The following is a 17807-nucleotide window of genomic DNA, read 5'->3' as shown; positions in this document are numbered from 1 at the left end:
GTTATCTCTCTGACTCACAGTCCCAGGGACAACTCCTGGCTGAAAGCCCCAGGGCCATAACTCCTAGACGAAACAGCCTTGAAGATTCCTTGGCAGAACAACCTTGAAGATTAAGAATCATATCCTGTGGCACCTGGAAGCATCCCTACTCCCTCTGTCTAGCTATTAGCTAACCCTAAAACAAAGGCACCTATATCCTAGAAACATATATATTCCCTCTCCTAAATGCACCCCTTGGGACTCTCTTTGCTGAGTTTCCCCAGTGCGTACTGGCAATAAAGCTTTCTCCTGCTTTGATTGCATTGTCTCGTGTGTTCCTCTGGAGGCCACCCATTTTGAACCCTAACAATAGATATAAACAATAGACTATAAAATATTAAAAATGTTTCCATTTCATGTATCTTAGTTTCTTAGCAAAGATGGAAAACTTGAATTCTGTACATTTCTGATGTCTGCCCTAAATGTAGGGGATCTCCAGTACCTTAGACATATGATAATGCCCACTTAAAATAAAGAGAGACAGAATAAAATATCTAGTAGTATAGTTCCCAAATTAAACCGAGGAACTAGTCAAATATAAGTATAAAATGCTTTTTACACAGTCAGATTTAAATAATTAGGGAGAAATATTAATTTTTACTGAGTGGGCAGAGCCAATATAACTAAAATGACATTTCTACCTAAACTAATTTACTTATTCATTGCTATCCCAATTAAATCACAAAAAAAGAAAAAAGCTAAAAAAATAACAATTCATTTCAAAGAACAAAAGATCAAGAATATCAAATGAACTAATGAAAAAATGTAAAGGAAAGAATATCAGGTTTTAAAATATTATAAACAAGCAATAATTATCAAAACTATCTGGCACTGGCTAAGAAATAGAAATATAACTTAGTGAACCAGAACAATAATTATACAAACACAACAAACTGTAATAATTCTAGTAACTTTGTATTTGACCCAGGTTTTGGGGGAAAGAAATAATTATTTGAGAAAATTCGCTGGGGAATTTGGAAAGTAATTTGGCAGGGACCAGGTATAGACCAATACTTTACAACATTTTATTTCATTTGACTTCCTTCAACATTTACTAAACTATACTATAACTATAACTAAATCAGAATGGATACATGATCTAGACATCAAAGAAGATATAAACAAATTAGAAAAACAAGGAACATACCATCTATCAGATTTATAGATAGGAGAAAAGTAGCCAAGATCAGAAGAAAAGCAGAAAATTGGAGGTTAGGGGGCAATTTACAGTTTCTTAATTAGAGGTCTCATATCTAAAAAATATAGAGAATTCTGTCAAAATAATTACAGCCATCCCTCAATTGATAAATGGACAGAAGATATGAACAGATAGTTTTTGGATGAAGAAATCAAAATCATATATTGCTTAATGAAAAAAGTTCTAAATCACTTATTAGAGAACTGTAAATGAAAACAATTTTGAAATATCTCCTACCTATTAGATTGACTAAAATGATAAAAGGTAATATGACAAATACTTGGAGGGGATGTGGGAAAATAAAGGCACTAATACACTGTTGGTAGAACTGTAAATTGATCCAACTATTTTGGAGACCAATTTGGAATTATGCCAGAAAGTTATAAAACTGTATATAAACTTAGCAGCAATATTACTGCTAGGTTTGTATTCCAACATGATCTGGAAAAAAGGAAAAAATCCATATGTTTCAAGATATTTATAGCAGTTTTTGTAGTGGCAAAGAACTAAAAATGAGGGGATGTCCATCAATTAAGAATGGCTGGACAAATTATGGTATATGATTATTATAGAATATTACTGTGCCATAAGAAATGACAAGCAGGTTAATTTTTAAAATACTTGGAAATATCTACATGAAACAAGTAGAACCCAAAAAATATATACAGGTATGGAAATAATATTTGAAGAATAACTTGTAAATATCCACCTCCAGAAAAATAGAAAAGGAAAAGGCACAATCAATATATACACATTTTTTTTGCCAGGTGATACCATCTAGGGTGCTGGGAGAGGATAGAGGGGCTAATATAATTGGAATAAATTATATTAAATAAATAAATTCTAATGACTCAAAAAAAAAGAAAAGAAATGACAACACTTTAAACAGAATAATTGTATTGGTCAACTGTGACCATAATTTTTGAAATATATTGTTTGATGTTTTATCATAAATGAGAGAACTTCAATATGGAATCACTTAGGCTAAGTGGTCCTAATGATCACAAACATAAAAGTAATGCAAATAGCTTATACTTTTCCATTGTCCTGACTCATTTTGACCCTGTGTAAAGCATGTAAATTATCACATCTTCTGAATGGACAAAGCTCCATCCCTACCTACTGAGTATGTGTGAACCAACATGTTGATGACAGGGTTCCAATACTGAGAGAAAAAGGGAGAGAGGGAGAGATAGAGAGACAGAGGGTAAAATACAAAAGTAGAGCCAGATGAGGGTTATGCATAAACTCCCTTTATTATGACAAAGAGGCAAGTTTTTAAAGAGAATGTTCCATTAGGCAATGAGTTCCATTTATCAAAATATTCATATATTGGTGAGATATCTGCCTGCAAGATGACATAACGATTTTTTTCTTTATGGAGGGTTGTTACAAGAGGTCTAAAACTTTCCCAAAACAAAAAATATCTCTACAAAAACATTTCAGAATAAGCCTTGAACATTTCCCCAGATAAGATATTTGCAGCTTGCCATAACAGCTCAGCTTTGTGTATGACCTTTGGCCAAGAGTAGCAGTGTCTCTCTGTGAGATTTGCTTATGGTTTCTTTCTCCCTGGGTCAGATCCCAACATTAATTTATGGCTCTTTCCTCACTGGGTAAGAACCTAATATTTCTTTGATCCTATCATCTCTCCCTTTTAAAATATGCACCTGTGTCATTTGAAATTTTTGTAAGCTCTGGGAGACTACAACTCCTAGGACTGTCTCTGCTACAACTTCCCCTGATACCTCCCACTTCCTTTGTGGGAGGTGTCAGNCTTTTCTAATTAAAATAAAACCCAGCTATTCTAAACCCTAAAGTTGCTCTCTGATCTTTTATTTGAGCCCCCAAAGGCCTCTGGTCAATTTCCCCCTTATGGGGCTGGGATTGATACCTTCCTTTCCCTTCCTCTACCTTCCTCTCTCCTTTCTCCTATTCATTCCTCCAATCCTCCTACTTCATCCCTTCACTCCCTCATACAGCTGAATCTCATGAATATGGAACAAATCAATTGTACATAAAGTCAAAGGGTTCTGCTATAAAACAGTATAATTGATAAGTCAGAAAGGGTTCTGATGAGGTAAGGGTCTATTAACTTCAGGGAGAAGATGTCTCTACTATTTGTTATGTAAAGATGGGCTTCTTTTCTCTTTCCCTTGAAGGGCCTGACTGAACTAATCTAGATAGGAGAGTTACCAAGATATTAATCCTAATGCTAACCATAATTGTGAATAATGAACTGTCAGTTATTAATATTTGCTTCACACTAATCCTCCAATTTATCTGTACAAAGTTGCATTATTCATAATGTTCAGGGGACTCTTCATCCCATAGCTGAAGCATGAAATTGGTTTCAAAATCAAGTTGGGACTTTTTGCTTTCTTAAAATCATAAATTTAGAGGGACCCTGCTGAACTTAGGGTCCATGGGGCACAAGTATGTTTCAGTAAAAATAAAAATTAGTAACATTGATTAAATTTAGTTGGATACTCTTCATCTTCATCTTTATCTTCAGCTTCAGAGATCTTCTTCATCTTGACTCTCTGTTCCAACATTCTGCATTGTTTGCAGAATCTCTGAGGGGATCTTCTTATTAACAAAAATATTCTTTTGCAATACTAACATATTATGAAATAAATTCTCCTACTGCGGGATTGTAGGAGATATAAAAATTCCTGAGGTCCTAGTCCTTAGTTAAAAATTCTGATTTCATTTCTTCATAAAACCTATTGCATATCATCAAAATTTCACCTGACTGGAGTCATCACTTAAGTGTTTCTTATATTCCTTAGCTTTGCTTGTTTAAAAATGGAAATTCTTACTTCACAATTTGCATTATGTGCTCATTGTAGGCATATTGTCAAAAGAAATGCAGGGGAAAAGATCTTTAACTATCTTCTAATAGGAACACAGACTGACTAGTTTAATACTGTCTGATTTCACATATAGGAGCTATCACTTAATCAAACCATAACTACTTTACTTAGGGACCATTAGTATCCGGTATGCCTTATCAAGTCAAGAGGAGCCTACCTCAGTTTCAGACTGAGATCCTCTTCTCAACTTCTTATAAGAATATTTTTACCCTTCAGGGGTTCAATTATCAGACAGTCATCCTTGAATCCCAAGCTCAGAGTAATGTTAGATGTGATTCCCATAAACCTTTTTTCTTAAATGACAAAAAATCCTACATTTTACAATCAAGAGAAAACCTGCTCTCAGTGTCCCAATTTCATTTTTTAAATCCAAAATTTCAGACAAGCTATTTATTTATTTACTTATTCTAATGGCTTCTAAAAAATCTTACTTCAAATTTATCTAAAAATTGAATATTCTTCTCTTTAAAATTCTCTACAATAAATTCCATTTCTATATATTCTAAATTATAAAAGCTTATTTATTTATTTGTTTGTTTGTTTGCCTTGCCATGTTTGTCAAAAAATGATGTCTTTCTAATTACAATTAGTTAATCCCTAGCTATTACAATATATTCGCTTCTCTGTAACAATTCATTAGTGGGTAATCCATCAATTTCATTTTTTGTCAATTCCTGATTTATAAAATTCTGATATACAACATAGATAAGTTATTCTGTAATTTTAGCTAACTCTTTTTAAAACATTCCAAAAGGTTTTCTTTTATTCCCCCTTACTATTTTAGTTCTTCAATTTCAATGAATAATAATTAGACACTTTTTCTCTTTCCATGTGTCAAGTAAGGGATGATAAATTTTCAGAAAGTTTGAACTCCTCAGCAACTTTATCTAAAAACTGTATTGCTTGTGATTTATTATGTCTTCATATCCCGCTTTGCTTATGTTGCTTGGGAAATGAGGTATTACTAATAACTTTCTCTTTTTGCCTCTTTCTTCACTTATAAAATTTACATGTATTAAAACCTTCATATAACATTTCTCCCAAAGTGTTTTAATTAAAAACTCCACAACTTTTAAATGGACTTAGATAATGTCTGTAAACAATGTTTCCTTAATTTTTCAATTATTTATTCTCACTGACTTTTACTTGTTTTTTCACCATCATTATTTAAATAAACTTAATCTCAAAACATTTACTCTTTTCCCCTTCAAACCTCTGCTTAAAGCAGATTCACATTCTCTGTTTTTCCCTTCTGACACCTCCACACATCCACATACATTTTTCATGTAATATGTCTATCTTTTGTCTCTCATAGAGGCCCTATATTTCATTGAATTCTCCTGTACTTTATATCTTTCATATTCTTATCCTATACCTCTTTCACATTCTACAATTTACTTCTGCCATCACTAAACTTAACCTGTTATTCTGTCACCTGCTATTATCAATCCCTTTATCAATTGCAACATCATTTACATGTAATATGTTTACAATATATTGTCTTTTCCCATTCAATTTAAGAATTAATTTTCTTCACAGAATTCATATATCAGTTGTGTTTACCCAAAATTACATCCTAAAAAATTGCATTTAAGTACATGTTGACCCCTAAACCAAAAAATCATTCTTATCCAGAGTACATACTTTGATAATAATATATTTATTCCCATCACTTACAGCAAATGTTTACAAATTCTGAAATTCCTTTTTGCAATATTCCAGATTCTTAATTACCTGCTCCATTCCACATTTATAGATTAACATTTTAAAACTTCTTTTACATACTCATTTAAAAACCAAAAATTTATATTATACAGAGTTTTCTCCATTTCGGAAAATTATTATTAATTCTTAGTCATTTTAAACTTATTTTATGAGACCTTATCTTCACTTTAGCAGCAAAGACAGCTCTTATCAAGGATTTGCTTCTCATCTGCTTTTTTAAAGTAAGAACTCCTTTTTTTTTTTTTTTTAAAGAAAAAACCAATTAGGCTGGTTACTGTTGTGTGCAGATGCAAAGCATGGAATCCCTGCAAAGGTACAGGGAGAGCCTCACCCAGAATTCCAGGGGACCCCCCTGGAGAACTTTGGGTGAGGGGCAGTTGAGAAGGGTTGAGGACAGTTAATTGGTGGGAGTGGAGGTGAGCAGACACTCTGCTTGCCACTGCTGACTTGGGGTTTCACCTGAGGTGGCCATTGTAGTATAAGCTAGTGATTTCTACTCATAGGGTTAGCCTATTTGTTATTACTATTCTTCATTAATATAATTATATATTACTTAGTGATTAGAGAGTAAGATATTTATCTATAGCAAGAGAGCCAGTTTTAGTTAAGTGCTTCATCCCTCCAGTGAAGAGGGGGAAGGGAGCATCAATTTAACAGTTCAGGGTCACCTTTCCTTTATCCTAAAACCTTCATTGATTTCTCTAATTTTCCTTGTTAATTCCTAATATAACTTTTTACCTTAAAATCTGTGTCTGATAATTATTTGGGAAGATACTTACAATTCAGTCTGTATATTTAGTTTGAATCCTGTTGGCTGCCAGTTTAAGATCTCCTCTGTCCTCAATAGTTAGATAAATAATTTCTATATACTCATCATACTGACCTGAGAGGAATATAAATTAATGAAAAGGAACATTATTGGGGTTTCAGCCATAAGAGAAACTTACCAGAAGAATCTTATTCCTGTCTTCATTATCAACTGAAGCAGAAGCAGTTAGAGGGGGAGGGGTTTGAGAATCAGGAGTGTTTTACCCCCTCCTTTCCTCACTGTAGCCTGTCAATCTCTGGCTCTTGACTTAAAGCTCTATTTGGCCCTGAAAACATTTATCTGCTTCTCCAAACTATCTGTTATTATCATCATAACATTATCCATTACAATTAGAGAAAACCTTATAGTCCCAATTTTAAATTAACTCAAATATTTTAGGTATGTCCAAACATTCAAATCTGTGACCATTATTCATTTCCACAAGTGCATTTCAGAATCATTAATAATTTTCCAAAATCATTTTTTCAACCTTTAAAATTAATCCTAATTAAAAATGCTATCAAATTGTGGGTTCAAAAATCTCCCTTCCCTTGTTCTAGCATTCCTCCTCTACCCAATCAGTGGCTAGCTGAAAAGGGAAAAGGAAGGAATACTGAACAGATCTATTTTTGCTTTTCATCATTTATTAGTCTTGAAGTTTAAGAGGTTCAAAAATTCACATTTCTTTTTGAATCTCTGAAACACAGTCTGATCTGTCTGATCTCCCATGTTCCAGAAAGATGGGGGACAGAGAGAAATAGATTTCTTTTAAACCTAATCCCCCTTTATTGTGTGCACACATTACAATACGATCACAAAGGAAAAGACAGGCCACATACAGTTACATAGACAGCAGACACCAACAGTTAACTTTGAGGAAAGTAATTAATGTTGGAGGGGATGTGGCAAAATTGGGACACTAATACACTGCTAGTAGAGTTGTAAATTGGTCCAACCATTCTGGAGGGTAATTTGGAATTATGCCCAAAGGACTTTAAAACACTGCCTGCCCTTTGATCCAGCCATACCACTGCTGGGTTTGTACCCTAAAGAGATAGTAAGGAAAAAGACTTGTACAAACATATTTATAGCCGTGTTTTTTGTTGTGGCAAAAAATTGGAAAATGAGGGGATGCCCTTCAATTGGAGAATGTCTGAACAAATTGTGATATCTGTTGGTGATGGAATACTATTGTGCTAAAAGGAATAATGAACTGGAGGAATTCCATGTGAACTGGAACAACCTCCAGGAATTGATGTAGAGCAAAAGGAGCAGAACCAGGAGAACATTATACACAGAGACTGATATACTGTGGCACAATTGAACGTAATGGATTTCTTTACTAGTGGCAATGCAATGACTCAGGACAGTTCTGAGGGACTTATAAGAAAGAATGCTATCCATATCCAGAGAAAGAACTATGGGAGTAGAAACACAGAAGAAAAACATTTGCATGTTCGTGGTTCGATGGGGACATGGCAGGTGACATAGACTCTAAACGATCACTGTGTTGCAAATATTTTTTTAAAAAAGAACATATACTTTGAAAGCATGCTTCAAAATCTGTGTTCTCCCAGGATTATCTTATTGAATTTATTTGTTCTTCACATTTGGGCATTGAGTATTTAAAACCCGTCTTGCTGTGTATCGGCCAAAACTTTCACTGATTCCTTTATCAGCATTCTGATATACTGTCTATTTGATTTTTTTCAGGGAATTGGCCCTTTAAGTCATTGGAGTGGTAGGATATGTGATTTTTATCTCTCTCAGACCACAGTTCTAATTAGTTCCTTATTTTCCTATCCATGATCTCAGCTCCCTGGAGAAACTCCTGCTGATGTCTGGCCATGATTTATTCTTTAAAACTTCCTGCCTCATATACTCATTCATATTATCTGTTTAATTAATTCAGCTCATTCAAGAAGTTGGCTGGGCTCTCTTTTTTCTTCTTTTTAACTTTTCGATTCTTTCTATGTCCTAGTGCTCAACTGATTCTGTTCTCTTGCAATCTTTTTCAGAACTGTAGTAATCTCTTTCTATAACTTGCATTGAGGGCTTATACTTATCATCTGGTCAAAAAATCCTCCTGTCCCCTCAAAATTATTACTTACGAGGTCTGGAGTATGATGATAGGATTGTGAAGGAACTTTGTTCAGGTGCTGGGTGTTGATGTCAGGATCCCAACACTAAGAAAAAGGGAAAAGGAGAGATAGAGAGACAGAGGGGAAAATACAAAAGTAGGGCCAGATAAACTCCCTTTATTATGATAGAGGCAAGCTTTTATAGAGAGAGTTCTATTAGGCAATGAGATCCATACATCAAGATATACCTATATTGTGAGGTATGTGCCTGCAAGATGACATAGATGACATAAAGATTTTTTGTTTACGGAAGGTTGTTACAAGAGGTCTAAAACTTTCCCAGAACAAAAAATATCTCTACAAAAACATTTCAGAATGAGCCTTGAACATTTCCCCAGATAAGATACTTGCAGCTCAACATAACAACTCAGCTTTGTACATGATCTTTGGCCAAGAGTAGCAGTGTCTTTCTGTGAGATTTGCTTTTGACTTCTTTCTCTCTGGATCAGACCCCAACATTTATTCATGGTTCTTTCCTCATTGGGTCAGACCCTAACATCTCTTAGACCCTATCATATCACCAACATCCATTTATGGAATCCACGCCAATTTCTGGAATCCTTGATCATGAATTCAGATCTTCACCAGATTTCTGGTCCAGATAAGGAAACCTCTCTACGCTTCTGGTAAGTAAGGACCAAGAGTATTTCTGTACCATATCTGAGTCTATTTAGAAATGCCACTTTCCATATCTGTCATTCCTTTTCTCGTCAAGTTTATCTTTAAGGTGTAAAGCTATTTAGAATCCATTTTGAGTGTATAATCCCATGGAGATCTTTGTCATAATACATGTCTCCTTGCTAGTGACCCTAGCATATTGTATGTGGCTGAATGTTTGTGTCACCACAAGTATGTATGTGTATTGCTTTTGTTTTTGCCTGCTCATTTCAATACTTAGTAATAAATTCCTGAATATAAGTTTTCTGTAAATCATCATACCTATCTTTTTAACTCAAACTGAGGCCAAATAATGCATCAACTGAAGAAGGAGTAGATATGTTCTGGAAATGTGTTAGAAAAACATTAAGATTTTTTTTTTTAACCCTTGTACTTCGGTGTATTGTCTCATAGGTGGAAGATTGGTAAGGGTGGGCAATGGGGGTCAAGGGACTTGCCCAGGGTCACACAGCTGGGAAGTGTCTGAGGCCGGGCTTGAACCTAGGACCTCCTGTCTCTAGGTCTGACTCTCACTCCACTGAGCTACCCAGCTGCCCCCAACATTAAGATTTTTAAAAATACTTTGGTATTACGTTTTGATATTTAAAAAATATGCTTAATGATTGTTAAATTGGTAAATAAACATGGTACTATGACTAATGCCAAATGTTGTTGTTCAGACATTTCAGTAGTGTCCAACTCTTCATAACCCCATTTAGGGTTTTGTTGGTAAAGATGCTAGCGAGGTTTGCCATTTCCTTCTCTACCACATATTAAAGATTAAGAATTGAGATAAACAGGGTTAAGTGATATGCTCAGGGTCACAGAGTTAATAAGTGTCTGAGGTCAGATTTGAACTTATGAAGATGAGTATTTCTGCCTTCAGGCCCAGTACACCTAGCTGCCATTGATAAATATAAAGAATGCAAAGAATTACAGCAAGACTTTAATAAATTGATGTATAATGCAAAAACAAAAATGAAAACAAAAAGAAAAATTTTTAAATGTACTAGATCTATGTTCATCAAGTTCATTAATGAACTTGTGTTAAATAAGTTTGTAGATGAATGCCTTCTCTGCAACTTATCTTAGAGAATTTCCCCAGGGTGGGGTGGTGTTGGGGTGGGAATCACTGGGAGTTTAAGCAACTTAGCTAGGACTGACTAGCTAACATATGTCAGCAGAACTTGAACCTAGGTCTTCCAGACTTTCAGATCCATTCATCTATCCACTGCCTCACAACTTCTAGGACTATAAAGATGACAAAAAAAGAAAAAGGAAATTTTAAGAGTTCTGAGAAGACAAATGGTGGTGGATCTGTGAATTGATTCAATCATATTGTAAAACCATTTGGAAATGTAACTGAAGTTCACAAAACTATATATACACAGTTTTTTGATCTATACTTCTTTGGCTCAGTAAAACTATCTGATTAAAATTGATGCATATAGTTTTTGTTTCTTTTCATGAATATGCTCCTTTTCATGAATCAGTGAATACCGCCGGCCCCGCCCCACCGGTGGGGGCGAGGCGGTTCGGCCGCGATGGCGAGCACGGACCCGGGGAACCTAAAAGACATCCGACTGCGGGCTGAGGCGGAGTGCAGGAAGGGGCGGAAGGGGAGGGGAGGCGCCGCCGCCTCAAGCTCCCGCCCCGCCGCTCCGGGATATGTACTCTATCCTAAGATTTTAAAGTAACTTTTTTATGCTGTTAACTTCCTTATGAAGTTTTTTATTTTTAGGCTTTCTCTGATTTATCCTTTAACTTGTTTTGTTTGGAAGTTTATTTTATTGTTGTTATTCTAGTTTATAATTTTATTTATACTCTTCCATTGATTCTTTTTCATACAAATTAATGCAGGGATCTGTCAACAATTTCAAAATTTAAGATACATAAATTTAATTGGATCACATTTTACAGAACCAAAGAATTTATTTAGTTAAAAGACCAGTGTGAATATGTAAAGTACAAATGTGGATGTGTTAATGAATTAATACCAGTTCACATAGATAAATTAGTCTGTTACCCAACCAAAACCCTATAAAAATGAGATTCCCAAACTCTTGACCCCTTAACTGTTTATTTTCTAATTTTAAAATGCCCACATAAATTTATAAATTATAAATATTGTAACATCATATAATATTTATATTACATACAAATAGAAATATATAAAAATAAATATATTATTTATAAATCTGTTAAATTTATATTTGCTTAAAGTGATATGACTATAATGAGAATAACAACACCTCATATTGTGAAGAGGCACTGGTGAAGGGAGAGCATACAAGTTATCTGTAACTTGGAAGTATTCTGAGAGAAATAGTGTGTACAATTCAGCAAAAAACATTAGCACATTAAAATTAGTAAGATATAAAAAATTTATATCACCAAAAAGTAGATGATTATCTAGCAATGTTATCACATAATCATAATCTTAAGAGCTAAATGAGATGTTAAGTGTCATGTTGAATAACTAATCTAATAGTGAAGAAATTGGAGTTCTAATACAGTGAAGTGATTTCTTCAAGCTACATGGCAGAAAATGGTAGAATTGAGATTCCCAGTACTTTAATGTCAGATCCCATGAGAATTCTGCTACATTGCTCTTAAAGAAAAATCTAGAATAAAGTTATATATTTTTCTAGTATTTAAAAGTCAGTAGTTACAAATTGGAAATCTTTGATAACTCAACTGATGTTTTAGATTGTAAAGCAAATTGCTCCTTGAAAAAAAGTGGCATAATATCTTTGCAAATAAAATTCAGTATTCTGCAAAATAAAATCATTTATATTGTAAGTGTAGCAGTTACTATCTCCCAAAATAAAATCATTTATATTGTAAGTGTAGCAGGTACTATCTCCCAAAGGCAGGCAGGCTGATGTGGTCTCACCTACACTTTAGGAAGATCACTTTGACAGCTGAGTAAGGGATGGCCTAGAGTGGTTAGAGACTTTTGGGAGAGAGATGACCCCTAGCTATTGAAATAGTTCAGGTATAAGGTGATGAAGGCCTGTACTAGCATGATGACAGTGTCAGAATAAAAGACGTGAACTTAAGAGAAGTTAAGAAGATACAACCGGCAGGCCTGGTGAATTGATATTTAACTTATGGAATTACAAAACAGGCAATTCTTTGGATCTCACCAGCAACGGTGATGGCAATGGCAGTGAGGAGGTGAATGAGGCTTCAATCATATTTTAATAAGGCACAGAGGGTTTAGAGGTAAAAGGCACAGAAAGTACAGAGACAAGAGTCAAAATATGGGAAGATACAAAGGCAGAAAGCTTATGGTTGGAGATAGGATGGTGGAGGAAGATAGGCAGTGTAGGAAAGAGACAGGAGAGAGTCACAGAGAGCAACTCAGATAACGATGAAATAGATTTGGAGCTTTTGGCATAGACCTGGAGAGATATGGAAAAGAGTTCAGATGTCAGGAGTTAATTCACTAACATATTCCTATCCTCTCAAAGCTGTCAGCAAAATATTAAACATATCTACATCATCTCAAAGTTATCAGTACCATTTGGTGTTCTGCAGGAGTGGATATTAGGAGATATCAGGACCAAGGGCCCTAACAGCAAAGCCTCAATGGCTTTCCCTGATTTAGCACATTGTCTCAGGATGTCATTTTTGGTTAATATAGGATAAAATTTGCAGATTGTGCTCAACTTTGGAACAATCTATACATGACTTCTAGATTTCCTTTTGCAATCTTACTTCTTACTATTGTTACTTTTTACTGGTTATTTATAATAATTACTATATTGACTAGAAGGAGAGGGAGGTGGTCATTATTTCCACACCTTGGCAATAGATTGGATATGGGGTATGAGAAAGAGTCGAGGATGGTATCTAAGTTGCAAGCCTAGATAACCTAGTAAAGAATACCCTAAATAGTAATGGGGAAAATTCAGGAGTTCAGGTAATGTATATGGGACATCTAGTTTGAAATATACAGTGGGCAATGGGGTCAGCAAAGAGGTCAGGAGTGGATTAAGCAGATTAGAGAATCATCAGTATAAAAATGATCATTTAATCCATGGAAGCTAATGTGATCAATATGTTAACTAAAATAGAGGGAGAAGAGAAGTAGGCCCAGAACAGATACCTGTGGGACACAAAGAGTTAGCATATACAACACTGATAAATATCCAGCAAAAGAGATGGGGGAGGGGGCAGCTGGGTAGCTCAGTGGATTGAGAGCCAGGCCTAGAGACAGGAGGTCCTAGGTTCAAATCCGGCCTCAGACACTTCCCAGCTGCGTGACCCTGGGCAAGTCACTTGACCCCCCATTGCCTACCCTTACCAATCTTCCACCTATAAGTCAATACACAGAAGTTAAGGGTTTAAAAATTAAAAAAAAAAAAATTAAAAAAAAAAAAAAGAGAGACAGGGGAGTAGTGGAGGAGGACTAGGAGAAAGTTCCATTCTCACATGACCAAATACATGCTGAATCTCTATTTAGATTTCAAATTTGCAATTGCTTCAGCATCTCATTTAATATGTCTAAAATTGAACTCAAATTATCCTCCAACCTTCAACCTCTTCCTGCTCCAAACATTCCTATATTTGTTTAGGACATCACCATCATTTCGCACATAAAAGTTGGTAAGATTTCAAACTCTACATCTAGTCTTCTCTTTTCTATGCCAAAGAAAATAATATTTGACTGAGAAAGAGACAAAAAAAGCTAATAAGGAGTTGAAATCTGAAATATTTAGTAAGAAAGTGCTAGCTGCCTTGATTAATTTGAGTCACTACAAGAAGATATACTATTCCATCTCATGATACTAAAAGAACAAAATCAACTACTGCTGCAGCAAAAGGCCCCCCCCAAAAAAAACTAATTTAAGGCCTTGGGGACAATGGGATTTGGGAAAATTGTAGTTAAAGTAGTTATGCTCTAGTTATTGCTTTCAAAATCTGCTATCCGAAGAATTCAGAAAAAGATTTTTACTAGATTATGTAGTTGAGATCTGACTTATAAATTAATACTTAGACTTAATATTCATGGACTTCAGACCAAACTCCTTTTCAGTGGCATATTTATAAAACATTTCACATTGTTTTAAGGACTTGAATAATATCTTGTATCTATATATTAAGTACATATTACTTTTAAAAGCTTTCACATGTTAAAGTCATATAGTTTTCAAATCAATATATATCAAACTCTAATTTTATATTCTGAAAAAAAGAAGCTGTACTAAGCTTAAAATTCCAAAAACCACTATTTTAAAGCCAATGAAGAGTCTATTCTATGTTTTAAAAAATTAAAAAATTTTAAGCTTAATTTTTGTTTTAGAAATAGTAAGTAAATCAAATTCTAGCATTTGTAGTTTGAAAAATAAATGTTAATTCTGTGACTTTCAATACATCTAAGTTTTGAATAAATTAAGAGATATGATATATATTATATATACACATATACATAATCTTATATATGTAATATATACATAATATTGATGTATAATATATAATCTTATATATGGGCATAATCTTATATATCTATCTGTGTGATCCCTTCTTATGAGTTTTCTCATTTTTCATCCATCTCTTACTGTGACTACACTTTAAGACTCTTCTGAAAACTTCTCTTTTTTAAAAAATTCTTTCTCCTCATTTGTGAACTAATCAGCTTCTGTGGGTTCTATTAAGATGTCTATGCATATCATTCCCAGATCTTCAATCCCACATCACCTTTTAGTGAACTTTTCCAATTTAATGTCCAATGGCAGCTAAACTTAATATGTCCAAAATAGAGCTCATTATCTTTCTCCAAAAAAACACATCAATTCCAAACTCTCCTTTTTTGTTTTGTGTTGAGGGCATCATCCCCTTTCCAGGTACCCCAATTTCCAATTCCAGAATCATCATTACATTAATTTGTATTACTCCTATGTAGAATATGTAAACTCCTTGAGGTCAGATTGTATTTTTACTTTGTTTTCCCAATATCTAGCATAATATTTAGCAAATAATGAGCACTTAAAATATGTTTGTTAATTAATTGAGATCAAATCAATGATTAAGTTTGCCAAGAGATTCTATTAATTTAAAATATACTCGTGATTCTCTACTTATGATGATGGTGATAAAAAATGTAATGTCCAAAGGATTTATTTCCTTACATATTGATAAAAAAATATGTAATCCTTAATTTTCCTAGAATATCCCTAGTATGTGTATACTTTTAGATGTGATGCCATTTTCATCAGCTAAAAATATATACAAATAATACAATAAAACTTTATTTTGACTGTGTGTGTATGTGTGCATGTGTGTTGTAATGGGGGTAATTTGAGGAAAGGTGTGTGGGATAAGGGAATTTGAAAGGAGATTTTCAGAGACTTGCTAAGTGGGTAATCTAGGTTACAGGTAGGCTGGGATTAAGGAGATTCAGGATATAATAGGGCTGAAGTCAGGAGTATAACACAGAAGGGAAACAGAGATCTTCAGGGAGAGGAGAAATTAAACTAAACAGACAAACAGCAGGCTTTACAGACTGGGACTTAGACTCAAACACAGGCAGAGGGAAATAGACTAAACTGAAATTAACAAACAGGGTTTAGTTAATTTCACAGGAAGGGACTTGTTTTGAAGTTACACCTTCCTTCAAGATGGATACCCCGGCTTCCCTTCAAGCCCAGAGTATGTTGGTTCTTTCCCTCTTCTTCCCTCTCTTAATAACTAACAGACAAATTATACTAATAGGTCTGTTGAAAACACAAAAGGGTTTATTATCTTTAAAGGATGATTTGTCAGGAAAGTGGATTGAAGGAAAGCCCTAACAGTTGTCTCAGGAACCTCAGGTGGGGGAAGGGAGGCAAAGATGGAGTCTGAGTAAGGACCAGACTTTAACTCAGCTTACAAATGCTATTGCTATCTAAAGGGAATAAATGATGATTGACTAGTTTCTCTATATCTAATATTGTCAAATAACAATTAACCCTTCACAGATTTTGAACTCCTCTCTAATTACTCTTCTTATTAACTCCACAGACATATAAGGTAAGGGAGGAAAGGTAGGAAATAATATTAGGGAAGGAAGATATAAAGGGTTTATCCAAACTAATAATTTCTTAAGTAAATATATCAAAGCTAGGCTAAATTTCAATACTACAGCTAGGTAAGGAGGCAGCTCGGCTGATCAGACAACCTCCCTCCACGGGAGACCCTAATCAACTGCCTTTTTTTCAAGATTCCAAACTCCTAACAGCTTTTGGAACTCAGCCAAAGCTTGAAAAAACCAATATGACCCCTTCTCTACACTACAGTGTATAGGGAGTGTGGTCTGAGCTTGTAAGTTCTTTTCATAGAAAACTTCTGGCATGGAAACTCTCTACACTGTTGTAGATCAATAGTTCTTCTGTAACTTAGGTTCATAGAAAAGAAACTAAGACATCATCTAGTCTGTGCTCCTCATTTTATAGAGGAATGACTTGTTCAAGGTCTTTAAGTCAATTAAGGCCTCTTGCTGTAGTTATTTGAGTTCAAGGAGTTTTAAATGAGGAAGGCATTTGATCAGTTCCTATTAAGTCCATTTCCTTCATTTGGCAGCAAGGGCTTCTCCAAATGGGAAATTATGTGATAATTATGTGTACATATTCAAGAAGAGAAGAAGAAACCCATGCATAAAACTTACAGTCCCAAAAGATTTACTAGTGTTCTACATAATTAACCAAGCCCTTGAGAAAACTAAAGATGAAAGTGGGTTTGTGCAGTACTCCTTATTTGCTGATGAATTGGGATGTTGGTATGCAACTTCAATAATGGTTTCCCAGCTTTCTCTTTTTTCCTGGAAATGTCTCATCTCTTACATGTATTTCAGATAATTCCCTTCTTTTCAGGGTTTCCAGAATAGTGTTTGGAACAAACTATTATTTGTTATCTCTTCTTTCAGAGCTACTTAGAGATCTTTCCAAGTACTAACTGAGAGTAATGAGATTATGGGGCCAAAATGTTAGCTGACTCATTCAAACTTAGCTAAGAAGGGAAATATGGAGGATTTTATCTATGATGCCAGGTGCTGCGGATAAATATTTTATTTGTGAAATCTTTAGGCACAGGGAGAAAGACTTTCTTGACTGCTTTTAAGGATGGAAGCAAAAAGCAAGGGATGATTAATACTTTTATGTCAATCATAAGTGCCAGGAAAATATACTTAGGTTGTTCAAAGATTTTAAAGAAGTGCCTTTAGGTTGTTTTTTTTTTTTCTTATGGAATTATATATGTGAAATGTTAACAAATTCCATAGAAAAAGGGAATAAATTTCTAATACACAAAGATCCTAACATGGGAATAAAGATTTAACTTATTAATATACTATGCATAAATTTTTATTCTTCTGGAGCAAG

The 17807-nt window shown here is 34.4% G+C and overlaps 1 protein-coding gene across 1 annotated transcript in view; it reads left to right on the top strand.

Annotated features, from left to right (window-relative positions):
* Positions 1 to 11038, top strand: part of HSPA13 (heat shock protein family A (Hsp70) member 13) — a 27531-nt gene extending 16493 nt beyond the window's left edge. The window contains exon 5 of the mRNA XM_044669245.1: positions 10938 to 11038. Coding sequence (XP_044525180.1) covers positions 10938 to 11038 — 101 coding nt within the window. The remainder of the gene's footprint in view (positions 1 to 10937) is intronic.
* The last annotated feature ends 6769 nt before the right edge of the window (positions 11039 to 17807 follow it).

Source organism: Gracilinanus agilis, chromosome 3 (assembly GCF_016433145.1).
Source record: "Gracilinanus agilis isolate LMUSP501 chromosome 3, AgileGrace, whole genome shotgun sequence".
Lineage (NCBI taxonomy): Eukaryota > Metazoa > Chordata > Mammalia > Didelphimorphia > Didelphidae > Gracilinanus > Gracilinanus agilis.
Note: the sequence above shows the minus strand (reverse complement) of the source record. Positions and strands in the feature narration are given on the sequence as shown.